This window comes from Trachurus japonicus, chromosome 16 (assembly GCF_045865225.1).
Source record: "Trachurus japonicus isolate A0001 chromosome 16, Traja_1.0".
In the NCBI taxonomy this organism is placed as follows: domain Eukaryota; kingdom Metazoa; phylum Chordata; class Actinopteri; order Carangiformes; family Carangidae; genus Trachurus; species Trachurus japonicus.
In genome coordinates, this window is record NC_140922.1 from 592252 (window position 1) to 615560 (window position 23309).

The window sequence follows — 23309 nt, forward strand, 5'->3', positions numbered from 1 at the left end:
AATTCAAAACCTCTGTTCTCCTTTAAAGCTGTTCTTTCTGTTCCTTCTGAAAAAACACTGCAGTTTTCTACGATCGCTACAACAATAATACAACAATACTCTAAACCCTTTTTCAAAACTGAAACACATCACATCTAGCACACACAGTTCCCAAAACAGTTCATTTCATCCTCAAAATCACACAGTGTAACTTAACACAGACACAAGTTTCCAAAATACAATAATACACTAACACAACTCACCAAAACACTGACACATGTAGTCACAGCACAGTGTCATAAAAACACAAACTACTGATGGAATAACACAAACTGAATCACTTTACATGTGTTAGATCTAATGTTTTACAATAGACAGATTATTGTATTGATCATAAATCAAATGAAAGTCAATGCTAATCTGCTGCTAACCCTACAAGATCAGCCAAACAGGTCATGTGACTGAAAGAACCTCAACACCTGAGTGAGATTCCTAGATGTTACAGTTTATCTAGATGGGAATCAGCTGATTGATGATTATGTATTTGCATGAGCTCAATCAACTGTTTTTCAAAAGCAATGGTTTGGCTTTGGACAGGGGGTTTTCTGCTTTGACAAACAGTGTGAAAGCAACTGAAAATGTAACAGTTAACATCTACTATTTTAATCTTAGTTGAGCTTGTGTGTAAAAGAAGTTAAAACTAATTTTAAGTGTGTTAAACGTATGTACTTTGTGTCAAAAGAACTAGAAATGTGTTAATTTTATAGCCCACAGGCAGATGTTCCAACTGATGTACTAACTGTGTTAAAGTGTTGAAAGTATTGAACAACGGGTCATAGTGATCGTACAAAAACTGTAAGAACAGATTCAGCCTAGTTCTGGAGCTCTCTGCTCCGCCCACCCGGTCCCCGGGTCCAGATCTGAGTGCAGCACAGTGTGCAGACTCACCACATATTCAAAGACCAGAGTCAGGGTTTCCTTGGTGTGGATGATGTCATGGAGGAGCACGATGTTGGCGTGCTTCAGGCCTTTGAGAAGAGACGCTGCAGACACACAACAGGGACGCAGTCAGAGAACACAGCACTGTGATCTACGCCTTCGTTATCTGCATCATTAGAATTCAACGCAGGCGCTCCACAAGCCCCACCACATACAGGGGGATTAAAAGAACATCAGAACAGACAGAGAAAATACAGGCTGGATTTCCTGCTGCAACTTCTCACACTCATTTGTCAACATGTTCATGATGAAACACATTGTTAAGAAGTAGAGCAGAGAGATGACATCCTGGGAAGATGATCAGCTCGCTTATTACTTCATTAGCAGAGCTTACAGGGTGTTACTGAGGAGGGAGGGTGTGATCAGCACACACACACACATACACACACACACACACACACACACTATGACTGTCAGATGTGATGTGATGTGAGCTGCAGGGAGGACTGTACAACTAATACACACATACCATGTAGCCTACATAGTGGACTGTGGTTTACAGTGGATGGATATTAAGAATAACAACTAAACATTCCATCTGAGGATCAAAAATATTTTCTATCAAGACAAGTACATTTTAATTAGTAATAGAGGTTCAAATGGGTTTTGTCCATATTTCATTGTTTCTTTTAAAGGTCCAGTGTTTAGGCCTGTTTACGAATGCGAAACTCTTGAAACATGCTCTCTGGTTGGCTGGATTTCCCGCTCCATTCTGCACTACAAACATGGCGGCGCAAGATGGCGACACTCTCTACAGCAAGACCCTTGTACTGTATGTAAAAGAATAATTATAAGCAGTGGCGTGCACAGACTTTTTGAAGGGCAGGGGCGAAACAGAAAAAATGGGCACATAAGCCCCCCCCCGTGCACACCACTGATTATAGGGCTATGGAAACCAACCACATTTTATTTTATATATATTTTCTTCGCCCCTTAGCCCTGGTATAATGAGCATATACGTACCACAGACTGTCGTGATATATTGCTTAAATATACACACACAAACATATTAATGGGTAGTATATTCAGATTTTGCCAATAAACCTCACCAAGTATTACACACTGGACCTTTAAATGTCACATTACATTAATATGGAAGATTTTAGATTATGCTAAAGCAGGATACAACAATTCCAGAGACAAACTGCTGCAGAATTCTGTACTGTAGTTTTCATTAGGAAGAGAGCAATTTTATTAAGACATTAATGGGGTTTTCAGGAGGCTGCCAGTGTTATTAATTAGTAAACACCAAGGTATTTTCCAAGGGTGGGTGGGGGCGGGGGGGTCGAGTGACGGAGCCTCATAAATACATTCATCCTCCTGAGTGAGTACTTTAAGAGTGAGATAAGGAGATGAAAGGCAGGACTCCTCACAGTGAGCAGACACACACACACACACACACACACTGTACCTGTGGTAATGAGCATGAATGAGTGTGTGTAGTTTTATAAAGCATGGACACATCCATACGCTCTCCTCTACTGTGGATATGTTACTTGATTCAGCAGAGCTCTGTAATGCAGCTCACATATCTGTGCTGGGAGCTTCCTGCTCACTAATTGCTGAATTAGTTCAATTTCAAAGTGCTTTTCTGATCTGCTCACAGGGAGAGTCTCTGGACTCTCTCTGTGTCTTCATCAGACCTGGATCATACACAGATCAAACACACAGAATGATCTTATCATCTATCATCTATATGCAGTATACGTTTCTTATACTTGAAACATAAAATCATATCAATCATACAAATATTTATGAGTTAAAAACAGCTAAAACATAAAAAGCAATTAGATTTAAGAAGTCCCCTTGAGATACTTGGACTGTATCAAGATCTTAAATAGTGGGTGTGATCTGAGCCCAGTTAAACATGATCTGTGCCTGAGGTTCTCGCTGATAGACATCTCACCTTCTCTTATGGCTGTGAAGGGCGTTCCTTCTTCCTCTTGAAGACGAATCACCTTCAGAGCCACCAGCTTCCCATTCACCCTGGAAACAGCACGGAGGAGAGGACAGACAGAGTATATGGAAATCTGCTGTTTTGGTGACATAATAAAAGAATCTATTAAAAACCAGTGAAGCTGAAGAAGAGTGAGGATTGTGAAGTCGATGAAATGTAATTTAGCAGCAGCGGAGTGAGACTCCAGTACAAGGCCACGGGATTACAGCTCACCAATCAAAGCTGTTGTAGTGAGGAGAAAAGCAAAATAACATCATTACTGAGAAGATTAGAGTGTGTGGAGTTTCACACGTTTACAGTGTGTGAACTTCATTTCCTGGGATTTAATTAGTAAAAACCTGAAAGAAAAGCACCAAAGCATAAAAAAACCATTGAATCAAGTCGCACTAAAGAAATGTATTAAGTCCCAAACATGCATCAATCTATAGTCTGCAGCTGTTATTGCTTTTCCATTCTATTCATATTCTGCTCCAGCTTTTTGTCTAACTGTAATATTCACTGTCTGCATGAGTGGCTCTTATCTATCAAGAAGACAGAGTGGATTAGACAGTGATTTGACATGCACGCACTACTTACTTGCTCTTTCCTTTGTAAACTGTAGCGTATGAGCCCTCTCCCAGCTTCTCCAGCTTCTCATAGGAATCTGCTTTTCCAAACTTGGGGCTTGTGGGCTGAGGGGGAGAGAGAGGAGAAATATGAACGGATGAATTCAGGATCTCTCTGACGACGGGAGATGTCTGTGAGTCATATTAAAATCTGGACACTGATTTTTTCCCATGATTTGATTATGTTGTGTCAGTTTGTAACTGTAACTTTGTTCTTGAAAAAAAAAATCAAAAATCAAAAATAAATAAATAAATCTGCGCTGTTCTACAAGGTGTGATGTCAGTGTAGAGAAGGAAACAGAGTTTCACTAAGTCTTCATGTAATAATGACTTTTAACCACTAACTAACTGTTACCTGCTTTGGGATTCACTGACACAGATGACATGTTCTATGTCTTTATATTTAGTAGGCTACACTAAGTCCATATCTCCATTACTCCATATAACCTCACGGATAGTTTTGGTCAAATATGCAAGTAAAAGTTGTTCAGTTAAGTCTTTAGCTGAGTTAAAGTAGCCTACCAGAGTACTTGCTTTTAATATACGTGAGTATTCAAAAGTCAAAAACTTTATGTCAGCACCGGCTGATTCTGCTCGATTTGAAGCTCACCCACCCCCCCCTCACAGAACCGCTGGCTTAAAGAAGTCCTTTACAGCTCAAACTTGAAAGACTCCCCTTCTTGGAATTTGTTTATTCTCCCAGCCTGTCTCTGGATTCAGAGGAGGACTAAGCTCATATCCCTATCATTTCAAATTCTTTTATTTTCTGTGTTTGTTTGTTGTTGGTTTTTATGTTAGTGTGTGTGTGTGTGTGTGTGTGTGTGTGTGTGGGTTGGGCTAAGAAGATTTTTAGACATACTGTTGCACAGCCATGTCTTTTTTCACACTGTTACCACTGTATGTCATTCTACTGTAAAATCTCAATAAACAGAGTTGGAGTCAGCATTGTATTGTCTTTATGTCTAAAGTGTCAAACATGGTCTAAGCATGAGGTGGTGGTGTTCTATTTATCTCTCTTCATCTTTATCTAGTGAAGCATCATCAGGACAGACATGTCTGACAGGTTCAGACAGGAGTGACAGTGAAGGAGCTGTCTGCTGGCTTCTGTCCCGTGGTGAACACAGTGTGTGGTACAGTATGTCACATTTCCAAAAGTGAGGAATGTTCACACAACTATCTAAGAGCTCTGCTTCAAAGTAAGAGTCCGTCATAGTGATGTGGAGTCACATACTAATTGTCTTTTAGCTGCAGAGGAGGAAAAGTCAAGAGTTTCCAAAAAGATGCAAATGTGTCCTGCTGCTCTTTTATGGTGATTTCTGTCAAAGGACAAGAAACTTAATTGAATTCCTCCTTTGTCTTTTTTCCACATACGGACACCAACAGTATAATATTCATTTCCAGCAGTTCAGAGGTTGTTACTGTAAAAGCAGCTATGTTTTTCATTCTTTGCAGTTCTTTTCACCTGCTGACAACATGGAGGACCTTGTTGCTTTTTGCTTTTTTATTCTCACGTCTCTGGTTGTCAACAAAACAAGCAGTAATAAATAACATCTCTCTGTACGTGTTGCTCTAGCAGGTATTCCATGTGTGAATTCAGAAACCTCCAACCATTACTTTCCATGTTTTCATAAAAAAACAAATGGTCTCTGTCAGGCCTGCATGTTTGGGTGAGTAAACCAAGAGACAGGCTGTGGTGAACCAGTCAGATTTGTTGGATACTGATGTACAGTATAAACTCAATTTCTACAAGTGTGAGAGGTGAGCCCTGTGTGGGCAGTCCAGTCCTCTGTGTGTTCTGGTCCTTCAACCTGATGTATCTGAGGCTGTGACAAGCAGCTTTGTTAATCTCAGTCTGTGTCAAGTGGAGCTCACTCAGTCTGTTCCAGAGCGCCACATGAGAAACATGGCTGCCAAACTAAAACACACAGCCTTGTAATTCAATAGCAGCCTGTGACCTGGAGCTGAAAAGATGGTCTTTGTCTCTACACACAAACTGTCCATGGTTTATACTAGTGTACACTACGACACCCTGGTTCTGACTTTGAACTGGGTACAATGGCAAATCAAACACCTAAACATGAGAGGATGTTTTCAATCAAGCAGCAAAACCACAACTAGGAAAGAAAGAAGCATCTTCACACTGATGTTTGTGAGGATGTGTCAGACACTGTAGCTCCATTAGCTCCATCTCCTCCATGAATTCAATAGTGGGACCAGCAAATCAGTAGTGACATTGTGACTTTGTGACATGCCAAGCTACAAGATGAGACTGTTGTTCACTCATGACGGACAAATATGGACACATGTGCAAACACACACGTAATCTGTATGTACTGTCTAGAGCTAAACTTCAGCTCTGTATACTACCTGCTGCCAACATGTTATGTCAAATGTCATAAGTAAAAGTATGTTAGCCTATATCAAAATGTAAAAAAGCAAAAACAATGGAAAAAATTATGATATGATCTGTATACTATCTACTACCGTAACATGTTATGTCAAAATGTCATACGTAAAAGAATGTTACATCAAAATGTAAAAAAAAAGAAATAAGAAAAGAAGAAAAAACAAAAAGATATGTATGTATGACAAATATTCTTATTCTGTGGGTAATGGGGGCGGGACTAGATAAGCTTTTGCTTCTCCCGCTTTCCCTTTCGGCCATGTGTATTGTATTATTTGAACGAAGATGAAGTGTGATGATGATGATTTAAATTGACATGCCCGAAATAAACAAATTGATTGATTGAGTAGTATTATCACATCCTAATGCCAATTATGTTATAATATTAGTCAGTAAATAACATGGAGCTCTTGGGTGTATTTAAAGGGATAGTTCACCCAAAATTGAAATTTCACTCATTATCTACTCACCCTCATGTCGACTAAGGGCTGGGAGAAGTTTCAGAGTTATCCGTGGCTTCTCTGAGTTACAGGGGGTCTCGGCGTAGCAGTGCATGTCCATATAACGGTTGCAAATGGATACCAACTGTCTTCGTAACAAAAAGACACACCAAAAAACATCCAAATACCTCCATGCTGCTCGTATGTAATGTCCGTCTTGTATTGAAGCCCCGAAATGCGAAATTGTCCCGAAAAAAATTAAATAAGTCTATATTTCAAGCTTGTTTTGTAGCAGAAGCTTCTCGAAGCTGGACCCTCGTTCGTCCAAATTGGACGAACCGGGAAGAGGAGCTTCCACTACAAACAAATGAAATATAGACTTATTTACCTTTTTTTGGGACAATTTCGCATTTCAGGGCTTCAATACAAGACGGACATTACGAGCAGCATGGAGGTATTTGGATGTTTTTTGGTGTGTCTTTTTGTTACGAAGACAATTGGTATCCATTTGCAACCGTTATATGGACATGCACTGCTATGCCGAGACCCCCTGTAGCTCAGAGAAGCCACGGAGGACTCTGAAACTTCTCCCAGCCCTTAGTCCACATGAGGGTGAGTAGATAATGAGTGCAATTTCAATTTTGGGTGAACTATCCCTTTAACAACGCAGAGTGAAGTTTGAATTCTCACTGAGTCGAAGACAACCTTACATCACAACTCACACACACTGCACTGACCTTTCTCTCCATTGTGAGTTAAAGAATGGACTTTGAAACCATACGGTACTCTGACCTACCTCAACTCTTAAACTGGAGAAATGTGAGGTTGGTACTGTAGCTGTAATGTGTTGATGACATCACATCATCTTATAATGATTTGATAAGAGAAGAGAAGACATCTCTAATTTTGTCTTCATTTCATTTCAATTCAGTTCAATTCAAACAACTTTATTAACCCCACAAGGGACAATTCATTTTGAGCAGCAGGTTGTCGTGGTTCATATAGCCTACATGGCCCACAATAAATAGTCAATAAATAAATAGTCTATACAACACACATCAGACAACATGGAGCTTAGAATGGATAATAATATAAAAGCTTGTGATAATTTACAAACCACATCGCTTAATAATTAAGAAAAGAAAATAATAAAAACCATATGCAGAATTTAAAGGTCTGAGTGCAGAGGGGACGAATGATTTAGAGAAGCGATTTGTTTTACACATAGGAAGGGCATGACGGCGCCCTGAAGGCAACAGAGAGAATTCACCCACAAGGCTCTGGGAGGCTGAAATGCTCTCTGCTTTTCGGAGGATTTGCTAGTTGCAGAGGGAACTTAAGTCTCTTAGTTTCACTCCGGTAATCTTAGAGCAGGACTTAACGATACTAGTCAGGCTGTTTCTGTCTTTGACTGAAAGACAATGAAACCAACAAATAAAGGAAAAACACATAAGGCTCTCAATAAATGTTTGATAAAAACGACAGAGTATAACGGAGAAAGAATTTAGTTTCCTGAGAAGATGAATTCTCTGTTGTCCTCGCTTCACTATAAAATCTGTGTTTACATCAAATTTGAGATGCTCGTCAAAAAAGGTCCCCAAGTATTTGTATGATGACACAATTTCAACAATTTCATTTGATATCATCATGTACAGAAAACTTCATCCAATCTGCCTGACATCTATTGAGCATCTTCTATTACGAAATGTTTAAATGTGACTCTGATGTTCAGCGAGTCACCATCCACTACGTCTATTTGTACTGTAAACCTGTCCTGCTGTGATATTTACCATGAGCAGCAGGAAAAGCAAAGGTCAGCTCTGACGACCAATAAGAGGCCTGCAGCTGATCAAGAGTCAGTGCTGGGTTTTGAGTGGGCAGAGCTGAGTTACTGTAGCTGAGTGACTACAGGATTCAGACCTATTATACCCACTGTGTGAAATGTGTGAGAGAGCCGGCTGGTTGTAACCCAACAATAAGACCATGAAAGGGACAATTTACACATTTTCATAATCATGGTAACAGTTCATTAGTGTCTGGCAGCGACGCTGGCAGGCAATCAGTCAAGCCTCATATCACACTTATTCAATCTTATTTGTGCACACATTCATTAGGCTGCTCACATTGGGAGCCCAATTAAAAAGGAGCCACATATGTATAAAAACCTGAAAATCGCATTTGCATGATTAAGAAAATGACTTTGTTTGTAAACAGGCTTCAATTAAGCATGTGAGGGAAAACAGGCTGTAAATGTGGTTCAAAAGCAGAAGAGAAGAGCTCAGTGGCAAAGCAAAACACCTGAGAAACACAACAAGTCTGAGTGAAGTCAAGGCCAAGCAGTCAAATCATCATTTACTTTCAGGGCCCATATTGTGCAAAATCCACTTTATCCTGTGGCCTTTCTATGACAGAACTTTCTGATGGCTGTAGGAGTCTCTCCATGTTTCTCCTTCTGCTACAGTAAAAGGGAACATTTACATTTTTTCAGACAAGACGATCGTCTCAGAAACTATTCAATTTTTTTTTTATTCCATCATTCAGACATCATTGCCCATTTCTATTTCTACACTAATGTCAACATTGGCACACAGCACCGGTAGTGAAAAGCACAGGTGTGCATGGACGTGGTTTACACATCCTATTTGCATTTCAAGGTGCAGACACAGAAACGGCTCGTTCTCAGCAGAGCTCTGGAGAGACACTTTTAGATTGATGAGATTTAGAACCACAGATTGATTTGGGGGCTATACACTACAAATACAATGTGGTTGGACCACTTAGCCTTCTGGTTGACCTTTAACAATGAAATAAGGGATGTGGTTTCATATACAAATGAAAGTATTTCATCTTTTTCCTTTGATTTTTTTTTTTTTTTTTTGGTTTCTTCTGTGGTTGGAGTGGACACACCCCCTCCACAGCTCCACTGCTCTGACTGCAGCTTGTTGCTCTTCTCTTCAACGATGGACGTTGTGGAAATGTTACTTTTGATGAGCAACAATGATGGAGTTAGCATTAGCATTATTGACCAATGTTGTCTGGCCTGCCACACCGCGGGCGACAATGCTAACCGTTTCACCAAGAGGTCAATGACCACTTGGCAAGTGGGTTAGCTCGTCTTTTATGGGTGAGTGAGTTTAAAGCACAATTCCTGGAAAATTCAACTGGGAGCTGTATGTTCCATTTTAGGTCTAAAAGAAGGAATCTGAAGATTTTCAGTTTAATTGCTCCTGTTTTGTGGTAGTTGTGTCTGTCCCCGGATCGCCACGGCAGTGATGAATGGAGCGGATTGAAGTTCCGCTGCTTAGGCTGTTTACATCCCTCAAAGCTGCATTTTCCTCCACAGACAGCATCAGATGGCGACTCAAACATGCACCGAGAAGTTTGTGCTTGGTCACCCTCATTAAGAATCGGAATCTCTGGCAGCCAGGCAGGTTTGAGTCAAGCTGTCAAACTAGAACAAACTAAGACACACGTGCATTGTTGTAATCGAAGGAAAGCAGGCTGTGGAAGTGCTTGTGATGGAGAGGAGATTAACAGCTCAGCTGCCAAAACAAACACCTGAGAACAACAGCAAGTAACTGGCACTTTGACAGCATCTGAAAACCCTCAGTCTTTAAATAAGTGTTACTGTAACAGATACTTCCCATGATACACAATCAGATAAAAGCACTGATTAATCCAAGGAGAGCTACATCTACACAGAGCTTTTTACAGCAGGGCAGGAACATCACCAACATCTTCACAGAGTGTAATTATAACACATGACTGAATGAACAGAGACCAAACCCACTCCCACTCTACTGCTTCACTCCACTACCTGTACTAACATACAGTTAACATACATGCATGATAGCAACATCTCGGATAATGTATGGGAACTTATTTGTTGCATTCATTCATTTATTCTTTCTTTCTTTTTCTTTTTTTAAGTATATTTTTGGGGCTTTTTTGCATTTAACTGACAGGCCAAACGGCACCCCTGTTCTTTCATTTTTACTCTTATTCATTCATTCATTCATTTCTGTATTTTTACTTTGATTTGTTCACATCTTTTTCTACATGTATTTCTGTATTTCTGTGTCTCTGTGTCAGTGAGGTGAGGGGTCCTGCTTCAATCTAAAGCCGTTAATCCATCAGATGGATCTGGTATTAACACTCTAACTTGACTGGTTTACAGGAGCCATGTCATACTCCTCAGCTTTGAATTATTGAGAATTATTAAATATTGAGTGTTTCTATTTTAGCGGTGGCAGCTCTTCCAGGCTTTACGGCTCTGGTCACATGAGGCTGCTCAGCCAGTCCCTGGGCCTGGAGCTGCTGAGTGAGATAAACACAGCGATGAAGTCAGTGCAGAGAGTGGGTAGGTGGGCTAAACCAAGTGTCAAAGCTGTTCAGCTGTCAAGAGCAGAAGATTGCTTATAGAGAAATGAGACACGAGTTAAACGAAGCTCCCCTCTTTATGTCGTTCTTGTAAAATCAAACACTTTGTTCTACGATGCAAATTATTAAAGGCTCTGCTGTGTGATTGTAGTTTTTATTAGCCTTGAAATGAAAAGAGAACATTTAATCACAAGGAGGAAATTGAGAAATTTGGTGGAGTGGACCTCTTTGAATACTGATTGACCTCTGCCACACTGTGTTCACTCAGTGGGAGGTGACATGTCTTGTCGAGTTAGACCAGTCCACTGTGGGTCCACAAAGACAGACCTGCACTATAAAACATGGGAAGCCTAATCCAACTGTAGACCACCTGCTCAGCCTCAACCCAAACAGAGAGCATCAGCAGAACCTTCCTGTCCCTGTCCCCGTCCTCCTGTCCTCTTCTCTGGTTTGGGGGAGAGTGTTACTCACTGGAACTGTTTCCTGACTAGCAGCGACCTGTCCAGGGCTGCAACGAACGTTCGTCAGTAAAATGTTTAAAAAGTGTTTAAAAATGTCAAAAATCAGTGCTTCCCAAATCACAAGATGACGTCCTCAAATGTCTTGTTTTGTCCACAAACCAAAGAGAGACTCAGTTTATTGTCACAAAGGAACAAATATTCACATTTAAGAAGCTGAAATCAGAAAATGTTTGACTTTTTTCTTTAAAAAAACTACTCAAACTGATTATTCGATTATCAAAATAGTTGAGGATTAATTTAATAATCGATGATTGTTCGATTAATAGATTAATTGTTGCAGCCCTAGACCTGTCCAAACAATAATGTGACTGTGTTCAGCATCAGAAATCTTGTTTGCCAGTTCATGAGACATATTTTATAACCTACACAATACTCTGATCCCTATAATACTATATCAGTCAGGTCATCAAGATAATCACTTACTTTCTATGGCTTTACACAGAGAAGTTTGGCTACTGTGCGGAATTGTAGACGGAGTAAAGTGAACACACACACACACACACAGAACAGTGCAAACTAAGGGTGTTTCCACACAGGCAGCGTTTAGGTCAGAGTAGGGGTGTACCCGAACCCAAATACGTATTCGGAAGTACACAAATAATGCTTTGATCCCAAATAGTTTTGCTGTCTGAAGTTTCTCCTCATTATTCGGGAGCTTTTTTCTAAAGAAAAAGAAACGTTTGGATCAGCAACAGCCCATAACCAGGTGATTCTGGTTCACACTCCGGTGGTGCTAATGCAACTTAACATTGGTGCGCCGCCATAGAAGCACAACACGAGTAGAGCGCCAAACACCAGCAGGCAGCGCTGAGTCACCCTGTTTCATTTGTGTCGCGTTCACGTTAGGGTTGCTAAGAAACAGCAACTCCCTGCATGCATTGCATCACAGCAGACAGGAAGTGTTCACCGATACTTCCAGGGTCACCGTTCAACAACGTAGCATTTTTCTCATAGACAATAATGGGAAAAGAAGCGGCTATAAAACGGTGGATCATTTTTTTTGAGTGTCACAACCTCCGCGAAACGACTGGTTTCACTACCAGAATTTGATCCATTCAGTCCGATTACGTTTGGAAAGTCTAGAAGAGCCGCATCATTAAATTATTTTATTCTCGTTTTAGTTAGCCGAGAGCTAAAGCGGAAGTTAGCCGGCTAGCTTGGCGTAGCACTAGCTCGGCTGAAGTCAGTGCGCCCACTTCCAGTTTCTTCCCAAATACGAATCTGAAGTTTTAAAAAAAAAACCTGAATACGAATACAAAACTGGCTGTACACCCCTAGGTCAGAGTGAGGTGCGTTTGGGTCGGTGTGAAAACAACAACAGTCAGACAGTTATGTGATGGTGGCCAGACCTCGATCCACACCTACTGCCTGCTGTGTGGCACAAGTTTGAGCTAAAAAGGCTCCTGTAGCCACGCCTCATTTTGGAAACCTCTTCTTAGCAGAGAGTGACAAACGATATGAAATAAAATAACCCTCGTACTCGTGTAGCCTACTACATGCAGCCTTACTTTTATTTTGACAATCAGGACTCATGTAAACATGACCTAGCCTACCATGTATTTTTCTTTTCGGTGCAGCATTTTGGACCAGAGTGAAAACAAACGTGTGTGAACATGAACTGTACCAGCTGATAAAATGAAACAACGTATCACGTTCCCTTGGTGTGAAAGCAGTCTGCCTGTGTTGTGTTGTGTTGTGTTGTGTTGTGTTGAGGTGTACAGGACTTACAGAGCTGGGGCTGGAGTGACGGCGCAGTTTGGGCGACTCCTTGCCGGCGGATGAACTTTTGGCGTTGATGCAGGCATTGTTCTCAGAGTGGACCCTCTTCACCTGGCTGGCGGGCTTCTCGAACGGGTCAAAGCCGCTCTGCGTGCGCTGAACTCTCACCTTCTTGTCCTCAGGAATGGTATCCAGGGGCTTGATGACCGAGTCCGTTCCCTGGCAGCTGCGTGTGGACATCTTTGTGACACATATCTGTCAAAAAGAAGGAAGAGGAAGAAGAAAAGGAGATAAAAGTGAGCATTAAAGGAAAAAAAAAATCCATCTGTGATTACCAGTGTTCAGCCAAAAACTGACTGTGCCCCCGTCTTGTGTTTTTCATCTGGCTGTCAGCCTGGGTCTCTTCCCTCCCTGCAGAGCTCTGCTGCTACCTCACTGCTAAGATGAGAGTCTTTTTATCTCCATCTCTCTCTTCTCTGATCAAAACAGCTCCAGCCTCCGTCAGCTCTACTGCACACACACACAAACACACACAAACACACACACACAGCCGGCTGTCTACAGTACTTTCACACAATTCCACCGTATCTCCGACACGCATCTTCACATCCACGCAATTGTGCTTCAGATTGTCTCCGACAAGCCCGCCGGGCACACGCACGGCCCCTCCACACTCCTCATCTATTTCCCCAACACGACACAACGCACCTCAGCAGCTGCTGCTCCGCCGTGGTGGACTGTGTCTACTCAACACAAAGGACGCAGGACGGCATGACATGTTTTGCCACAGCTCCCTTCAGATTAAATATTTAGGCCCGGGCTCCCCTGCAGGAAGAACTTCTAATTACTCTAATACACAAGCAGGAGTCATCTTGCAGCTCGCGGGCCTGTTCTTTAACTTGGGCCAGGTTTCATTGGACACACTGGAGCTTTTCACACAACACACACTCCCCTCTCTCTGGCACTAATTTTAGATGAAACAAAAGGCCTGGGCTTTTGGGTTTTAAATAGGACCAAACATAAATTTAGCATTTATTCATTTTTGCCTGCTGTCACTCTTCACTATTCAAAAGAAGCACAACAGATCTGACAGTAATTAGATGCTTATTTGTTTATTTTCTTTGTTAAAAGAATAGTTCACCCAAAATTCAAATTGCACTCATTATCTACTCACCCTCATGTCGACTAAGGGCTGGGAGAAGTTTCAGAGTTATCTATATGGCTTCTCTGAGTTACAGGGGGTCTCGGCGTAGCAGTGCATGTCCATATAACGGTTGCAAATGGATACCAACTGTCTTCTTAACAAAACAAAACAAAAAGTCTATATTTCAAGCTTGTTTGTAGCAGAAGCTCCTCTTCCTGGTCCGTCCAAGGAAGAGGAGCTTCCGTTACAAACAAGCTTGAAATATAGACTTATTTAATTTTTTTTTTCGGAACAATTTTGCATTTCGGGGCTTCAATACAAGACGGACATTACAGATGAGCAGCATGGAGGTATTTGGATGTTTTTTGGTGTGTCTTTTTGTTACGAAGACAGTTGGTATCCATTTGCAACTGTTATATTGACATGCACTGCTACGCCGAGACCCCCTGTAACTCAGAGAAGCCACGGAGGACTCTGAAACTTCTCCCAGCCCTTAGTCGACATGAGGGTGAGTAGATAATGAGTGAAATTTCAATTTTGAGTGAACTATTCCTTTAACTTATTGTGCCAATGCAATAACCTCCTGAGCTCAGACACATGGAACCTCTACACTTTAATTGATGCAACATAATGACAAACTGGTGCTGCTAGAAACTTGTGACAAGGAGGAAGGAGCAGCCCAAAGTGGAGCTTCCTTTCACAGAGAGGGATGACGTCAGTGTCTGTCGACATGCTGAAGCATCTTTCCGAGGGCTCTGCACCAGCACTAAGCCACCAAACATCCATTACTGAGGGAAAATATTACACTTCTAATAACATTAGTGCCACACAGGCACTTTGCAGATTTTCTTCATGGGCTGAAAAATCCTTGATGAAAACAGAGCTTCTGCACCTGAGTCACATCTTGCTTTTCTCCCTCTGCACCTCTGACTCAGATAATAAAACAGTTGGCCTGTTTTTTTCAGTTAATCAATAAAGAATCTGATTGAAGACAGTAATTAGTGACATAAATATCAATCAAATCATCAATTTGTGTCCTCAAAATGTCCAGTACCCAAACTGTGTGGAAATCCATCAAATTGTTATTTCTTGGTCTTCATATCGAGACAGGCAGATATGTCGGCACAGCAGAAGATGATAGAATTTGTAACTTATTTGACATCCAAGAGGTGGAGAATGAAATGCATTTTGTGTTCTACTGTTCTTTCTATGACTCTATAAGACAAAAATTGTTTAGTAAAGTAGATCCAAATAACGAATTTGTGTGGTTGGACGATGCTGAGAAGCTAAAACTTCCTTTTTATTTGAATATTTTTGCATTTTCTTTATTTCTTGAAAAGGCTTGGGCAATGAGACGAAGAGCGATATATAGTTGAGTACTGAAAGTAATCTGAAATTGTTTATTTATGTCACACCTGTGTGGCAAGTAACACCAACAGGAAGGACTGTCTAGTTTTTGTTTTTTGTATTTGTTATTGTGTCTTATAATCCCATATGGGATGGGCCACAGTGGTGGCATGACACGAAAATAAAACATTCATTCATTCATTCATTCATATTTCCAATCTATATGTTCGATGTTGCCATTGTGTCTTTTTTTCTCTCCCTCTATTTCCTTTATTTTGTTACTTTTTACTTTATCTTTGTCTATTACAAAAACCTCCAATACACACTTCACAAAAATCATCAATTCCTATAGTCTAAGAAATCACCTAAATAGATTAGCTGTTGCCAGACATTACTAACCAACAACGAGTTAATAATACTGACACAAAGAGAGCTGGTTAAGACGGTTATAATGCAAGTTAGAATTCAAATCACATGGGGTTTGAAAATTTCACTCTCTAAAGAAAAGTCTTTCCAGGATTTGGAAACGTCAAAATCAAACATAACGCTGCCTTTTCATCTGCACACAAGAAACATTTCAGGCAGGAAATAAAATGGAAACCTTCCAGCAGAGGGAGAAACAGAAGAACATGTTTATTTCCAGGGAGCAGGAGAAATGGGCCAGGAGGAGAAAGAAAGAGGAGACATACAAAATGAAAGAGGAGTTTGAAGGCAAACATGGTAATGAGGTGGCTGAGCTGCCATAAACATGTCCTCAGTGACAGCAGCTGGAACGGAGAACACAACAGACACCAAGAGACACCAACAGACACATACCATCATTTAGGACCTATCGCACCATCAGGTATCAGTGTGTGGTGTCAGGACAAGGTGTTCAACATGCCAGGACAACAGGAAGTTCACCAGAGTTCACTTCAACACAGAGCAACAACAGACAACTCTGCTCCCTAGTCTCCTGGTCTTATGATTATTACAGTCCAATAATTATAAGAAAATGATGAGAAACAACTAACAGAAGACCAACAGCCAAAAGAACACAGCCAGTAACAATTATATACAATTTACACTACTCCACTACTGTATACTGTGCTGTACCTGTACCACTACATTCATCTGAGCAGGTGCTTCAATACCACAGGCTACAATTGTGTAAAAAAAAAAAAATGATATGCACAAAAAAAAAAAATTAAAGAGAAAGCAGGGAAAGGCTCACACACTGGTCAAAAAATAGAATGTCCACTAAAGAGGTCAATGGATGTCAAATGATCAATTTACTGGCTTTTAGGCAGACTGAGGACGGCTGTATAAGCCAAAATGTTTCTGTGTTTTTGTGTTTGCACCATGGTTGCACTTGTTAAATTTTTTTTTATGGACCATTAAACATGTCATTTGACATCTGTTGACCTTTTTAGTGGACATTCCATTCTTTGACCAGTGTGCGAGCCTTTCCCTGCTTTCTCTACATATGATATGCAGATTGCAATTATTTGGACAGAATGATATTGCCATGTCAGGTTAAACTCATTTTTGCATTTGGAGCCATATAAAGGGGAACTATGCAAGGCCGGTCTCTTTCCCTCCGTGTTGCTAACCCTCCTCCTGATCATGTGCATTTGTTTTCAACCAAACCAGCAAGAAATCAATCAATAGAGCGATAGATAACATTATTTATCATACTGTATATCTGTTGTATATTTGTGTAGAATTACTCCAAAGCTGTTTAAATAAGATAAACATGTAGCACAGTTCCTCTTTAAATTATGAAGGAGCTTTTGCCAAACAATCATGTTCCTGAAAGTCTAGAGAATGTGTTGTGTTGTAATATCAATTATACTTGATAAGGTAATATCGGAAGTGAGGAACTTTCACAAAGTAAATGATATTTCCATCATGCCATGTTGCTGCTCTGAGCCTACTTCCCTCAGCCCTGGCAAGCAGATGAGAGTCATGTGTGAACTGTAAATAATCTAAGTCAGCCTAATGGTGTGGAGAGATGTTCAGCTCTAAGAGTGCGTTAGGTTTCCTAGAAAGTGTGCGTTCTGTGACATGACTGGATATTTCTCTCTGTGAATGATATGGTTTTATGAAGAGGGAACTGTTTTTCTATGTGTGTTTTGGTCTTGTGTTCTCCGCTCATCCTCTGTGCTCCATTTGGAACTGGACACCTCTGTATGCTTCATTGTTGTTCTTCATTAGTGTTATAAAACACACTTGTGCTTGGTTACCGTTTCCTGTTTTGCATGCAGGCAGGGGTCGTCTCCATAACACACCCCACATGCTCACTGCAGTGCAGCCATCCAATACAGCAGTAACACATCACACTACCGAGCCATCCATCAGCTTCATTAAAGCTGGGGCGCAGCTACGACGTCAGCCCATGCAGCTCCTCTGGAGGGCCGCTCAGGCCCGCTGGCTCAGGTGGCAGCTCAAGTTCCCAGGAAACATTGTGACCACTTGGCTCTGAGCAGACATGGTGTTGGTGTTGGAACCAGAGTCTGTGAAGGAAGCCGTCTAGCAAGAGAGCCAGTCTAGTGCAAGCTGTTTTTAGATCGGCGGGGCAGAGACGCGAGCTGCTCAGCTAACGCAACGGAGGCTCACGGTGCTTTTGACTTTCCCTCATCAAACTCATCAAATACACAATCCAACAACTCCACAACGCTCTGGTGGACAAGTTGTGACCTACACATTCACCACGCTATGAGATAACAACGGAACATCACGAGACAGAGTTGTTTTCGAGGCAAATGCGTAGCCGGAACTACATTCCAGACACAGCTGCTGGGCGGAGTGATTTGAGTAGTTCCGAGTATTTGCTTCATATACGTTTTATTTCATAGCATGGCAAATGTGCAGGTTATTTCTTCTTCGCGAGAGCATTTTGGGAGCTTACATCGACAATTAAAGGTAATGAACCTGGACTGGACTATAGGGATTATGGCAATAACAAAAATGTTGAACTATCCCTTTAACCCCTGAACGTGGAATGAATATTCCGCCATCTTATGTTCCTTAGAGTAGAGTCCCAGGTGTGTGTGAGCATGAATTCTCCCTCATCTCTGTTCATGATGTTGCTGGCCCGTTTTCTGGTTTTTATTGCCTCCTTCATCACCTGTGTTTCTGTGGTTCTGACATCCCAGTCCACCACACACCTGGTCCTGGTAAAAAAAATGTCCTTTTGTCTGTTAAAAAGAAGTACAAAACTTGAACTGAAAGAGAAGACAAACTGAACATAATCAAGCTAAGTAGAAGGGCTGGTTTTATTCAAGCGTCTATTTCTATCGCACATAAGTTTTCAGAGGACTGCAGCACAGAGAGAAGGGAGGTGATTGAGGGCAGGGTTAATGGCTGACACACAGGGGTGATAAAATATGAAAGCCCCGCCCTTCAGCACAGCAGAGGTGAAATAAAAGCGCTGTATATTTAAATGTTTTCATTCTCCACAAGGTTTAATAAAATGCTGTCAAACCAGAGCCCTGATTGGTTCTGCTACATAACCCTGGCAGGAAAAAGCATCTTGTAATGAGCAGACAGATGGATGAACGGGTGGATGCATCATCTACATTGTCAATATTGAATAAAGAAAAGAAAAAAAAAACATGTGCAAGTAAAAGCAGAAGTGGTGTGTTTTACAGTAAAGGCCTAAAGCTTCTGCTGCTTGTCAGCTGTTGCATTAGAGTTGCAGCAGCAGGACGGAGACATGATTGTCACCAGAAGACTCGGTCAAAATGAGGAGTGTGAATTCAAAAGTGGCCACGCGGTTCCGCACGGCTGCACTGTGCAGACACCAGCCGATGCTCCCAGCACCCCGCTGCATTATGAAGCATCAAACACACCAAACATCACCTGCTGTCTAGTATCAGGGCTTTGTTTAACACATGTACCACTCACTACAATCAGTGGGATTCGGATAATACTGTACACCCAAAGTAAGGTCCATGGACTATCTATGTGCTACTAGCAGCACCTTGAGATGTCAACACTCTGCTGCCAGGCTTTTAACCCAACCACATCACTCCTGTTTAGCCTCCTGACACTGACACCCAGTGTGTTTTAGAGTAGACTTTAAGACTTTAGTGATCACTGTTAAAGCTCTTCTGGTTCTATCTGGAGCTTCATGCTCAACACTACCAACTCTGAGATCCTCAGGCAAAGGAGCTAAAAACTATGAAGGCAAACATACTTTTGTCTTTTGTCTTTGAAAATCCCTCAATTTGCTTTATTTCTTTTAAAGGGAAACTTTGTTTTTTTTCAACCTGGGCCCTGTTTTCATATGTTTTTCTGTATATGTGAGTGATGGATAATACTTTTATTGAGGTGGCTCCAGTATTGAGCCGGGCAGGCAGCCTGCAGCCCAGCTAACACTCTTCCACAGGGCAAGTGGCTCCCGTCAAAGTTCGCCCTATAAACCTATAAACTTTTCTTCACACTGACGGGCTCAGATAGTTACAATGAGTGTCCCACAACATACTAGAAAGGAGAAATGAACGTATGTCTCTACCTTTTGACTGGCAGTAGTCATCCCCGGTCAAAGTGGTCACAGCAGACCCTGTGGTCGGCACGGCGACGGTGCAGTGCATCGACAGGAGTGTCAGCATCCATTTGTAGAACAGCTAGCCCTAACTTGTGAAAGCTCTGTGAAAGCTGCGCAAAGAGCAGCCCAACATTTTGTTGCTACAATTTGGAAATGCTCCGGTCGTCTCTCTTCTCCTCAGTCAGGTAACAGTTTCCCCATCAGTGTTTTGCTGCGAGTTATCGTGAGATTTCAGAACAAGATTTCTAGCGTGGTGAGATTTGGACACAGATCACAACAAACAGTGACCTCCAGCTGAAGGTAGAGACTATTACGTTCATTTCTCCTTTCTAGTATGTTGTCAGACACTCATTGTAACAACTATCTGAGCCTGTCAGTGTGATGCAGGTTTATAGGGCGAACCGGCTCAATACTGGAGCCACCTCAATAAAAGTATTATCCATCACTCACGTATACAGAAAAACATATAAAAACAGGGCCCAGGTTGAAAAAAACCAAAGTTTCCCTTTAATATGACTCTGTATTGGTATTATAGAGGTGATTGTTTTAACTTGTTTTAGGTTTTTTTTCTTTTTGATTTTCATTTTGTGACAACAAGACAAGCTCATCAAAAAAGCAGCACAAGATCACAGCCTTCCGCTGTCACAAATCACAACATACAACACAAGATGATACAACATCTGGGTTGCGAAATTCCGGGAATTTTCAAAGTTGGAAACTTTCCATGGGAATTAACGGGAATATATGGGAATAAACGGGAATAAATCCGAAATTTACAAAATTGAAGGTTTTTACTCAACATTCATGTTTTTGTTGTTCAGTAAAATAATTGATTGTTCATATAGAATTAAAACTTGATTAAGTTCTACTCACAAAATAAATCTGTTGAAATGTCATGTTTTTTAATTGTATTATTTTGCATGGATGTCTGCTTATGACAAAACAAAATTTACATTTATGATGGTGATCTTATTCTTTGCTGTCTTAGTCAAGAAATTTCTCATGTCGTTTTTGAAAAGTGTTCTATAAATAAATGATATCATAATTATGGTTAAGAGGGACTTTGCAATCAATTTCCATTCATCTGACTCTTCATAACATTCTGGTCACAGCCGTATCTATACAGTCTGTGTCTACTGATTTACTTCTACAATCTACTACTACAGTGACTACATCAATGGGGACACAAGAATCCAGCCTGTGTTGTTTCAACACATAATACTGGTTTATTATGGCTATTTGTGCCTATATGGTTTACTGCCATATAGGCTGATGGCTGATCATTGTGATGATCGTCCACCACAGATATGATGGTGTGTGGGAACACACTTCTCTTCATGGTGCAGTGCAGCAGCCAGCGGTCAGATCCTTGAACAGAGGCATGATGGTGGAAGCTCCAGCAGCCCATTACTGTCCCATCATCCTCACTCACACTAACACGTGAGCTGAACTCCATCCCTGAGCAGAGAGCAGATTATCTCCAGATGATCTGCAGCCCAGACTCTCCCTGCTGCATCTGATCTAATCAATCTACACATACAATGATGCTCACACACACGAATAAAGAGGCTTATACTATGACCTGGAAGTGGCAAACCATGATGTGTGTATTCTGCATATTCACACTGTGATCTCTGTGGGCACAGGAGTGTGTCTGAATGGCACCTATTCACCATTCAGACATTCACACACCCTCCCCTGGTTCATATGGAGTGTTGCTCCGTATGAACCAGCTTTGGGAGGTGCTGATGCTGATTTTTAAACCAGTCATGTTAAACACAACTAGAAGTGTGCATGACCAGCAGTGACCCTCAAATCACTGCTGTGCACCTTGTCATGTGACAAATAAAACTGGGCATGATAGCTAATGCTGTCTGATACCACATGCCTTTAATGAAGACATTTATAGAATATTTTCTCCATTATGCAAAGTGCATGGTTTCATTCAGAGGTAATGGGAGACTGGTAAGTGAGCAGCAGGTCTATACTGGATAGTTTGAGATGGTCCAAGTCAACTACACAGTGTAATGTTTGTGTAGCTTCAAACTGCATCAGCTAATTAGATCATCCAATCTGTTTAAAGGGGAAGTGGAACAGCCAGACAATTCAACAGAATTCAGTAAACGGATTTTCAGTGGACTTAAAAATTGTGTAACACAACAAATGTACTTACTTATGACATGCATCAACTTGTGATGCAACCTGGACACATCATCAGTGATATAGGTCTTGGAGGTTTGTGGCTTCTGCTGAGGAGTTTCAGGTGTTTGTTTGTTTGTCATTTTCCTTCACTGATCTCTGGTTAAACAAGCTGTATGCTGACACTCATGTGTCTCATCATCTGGATGAGAGGGGGGGCTGTTTGGTTAAATGACTGAGACTCTCATGATGAACACTGTTGCATTACTGTCAATGATAATGTTAACATCAGATCGTTGCTATAGTTAAAGTGATAGTTCAACATTTTGGCAAATTTGTCTATCATCATACAGTAGTCTTAGGCGTAGGTTCATTACCTGGTGCAAGCTGTTTTTAGATCAGCGGGGCAGAGACACGAGCTGCTCAGCTTATGCAACAGAGCGTACGGTACTTTTGCTTTTCCCTCATCAAACTCATCAAATACTACCACTACCCACCGCAGTGGTACGGCTACGGCTCCTTTTCAGTGGCAGTTTATGAAAATAGAGAAATGTCTTTATCCCTGTGAAACTTGTTGTTATGCAGGAGCAGTAAAGTAGTAGTTTCCCTTCTGTCCCCTCACATCCTGTGCCTCCTCAGTTTCCATATCTGCTGTCTCTGTCTTTAGCTGCCCATCACTGTCTACCAATGGAGGCAACCAACCTTGTGACGTCACAGGTTGTCAAGATGGCTACGCCCTCGCTTTTTCTTTTATATGTGTGTTAGTTATACAATAACAAAGTATTATAAAGTACACTGAAAATCTGATGAATAAACTATGATAAATTGGCTGACTGTTTCACTTCCCCTTTGAAGTTAACTCCAGTACAATTAGGCTTGGGCTGATATTTAAAGGTGATAAATAATTTGAATATCACAGTATTTCTCAGTGTGAGAGATATTTTCCAGACTGAAAAATATTTTTGTATCACAGAGCTTATGCTGGACTATACTGAGGTATTCAAATTTTAATATCATCGAAGCCTCAGGAAAATTGTTCTTAAAGTTGCACTAGTCAATATTTGAACACACTCAGTAACTGTACAGAACTCTCTGTTATCTTTCAGCTCATGGTTTACAGACAAAGGACCACAGTTGTAGAGTA

General features: G+C 41.1%; 1 protein-coding gene across 5 annotated transcripts in view; it reads right to left on the minus strand.

The window, feature by feature from the left end:
- cdk14 (cyclin dependent kinase 14) overlaps positions 1 to 23309 on the minus strand; it is a 213205-nt gene that overhangs the window by 107167 nt on the left and 82729 nt on the right. For all 5 annotated transcript variants that reach the window (XR_015037945.1, XM_085803392.1, XM_085803395.1 and 2 more), the window contains 4 exons: positions 13014 to 13259; positions 3512 to 3606; positions 2885 to 2964; positions 928 to 1022 (listed from right to left, as the gene is read on the minus strand). Coding sequence is in view for 4 of the 5 variants with exons in the window: in XM_085803392.1 (XP_085659518.1) it covers positions 928 to 1022; positions 2885 to 2964; positions 3512 to 3606; positions 13014 to 13259 (516 nt within the window). In the remaining variant the exon portion in view is untranslated. The remainder of the gene's footprint in view (positions 1 to 927; positions 1023 to 2884; positions 2965 to 3511; positions 3607 to 13013; positions 13260 to 23309) is intronic.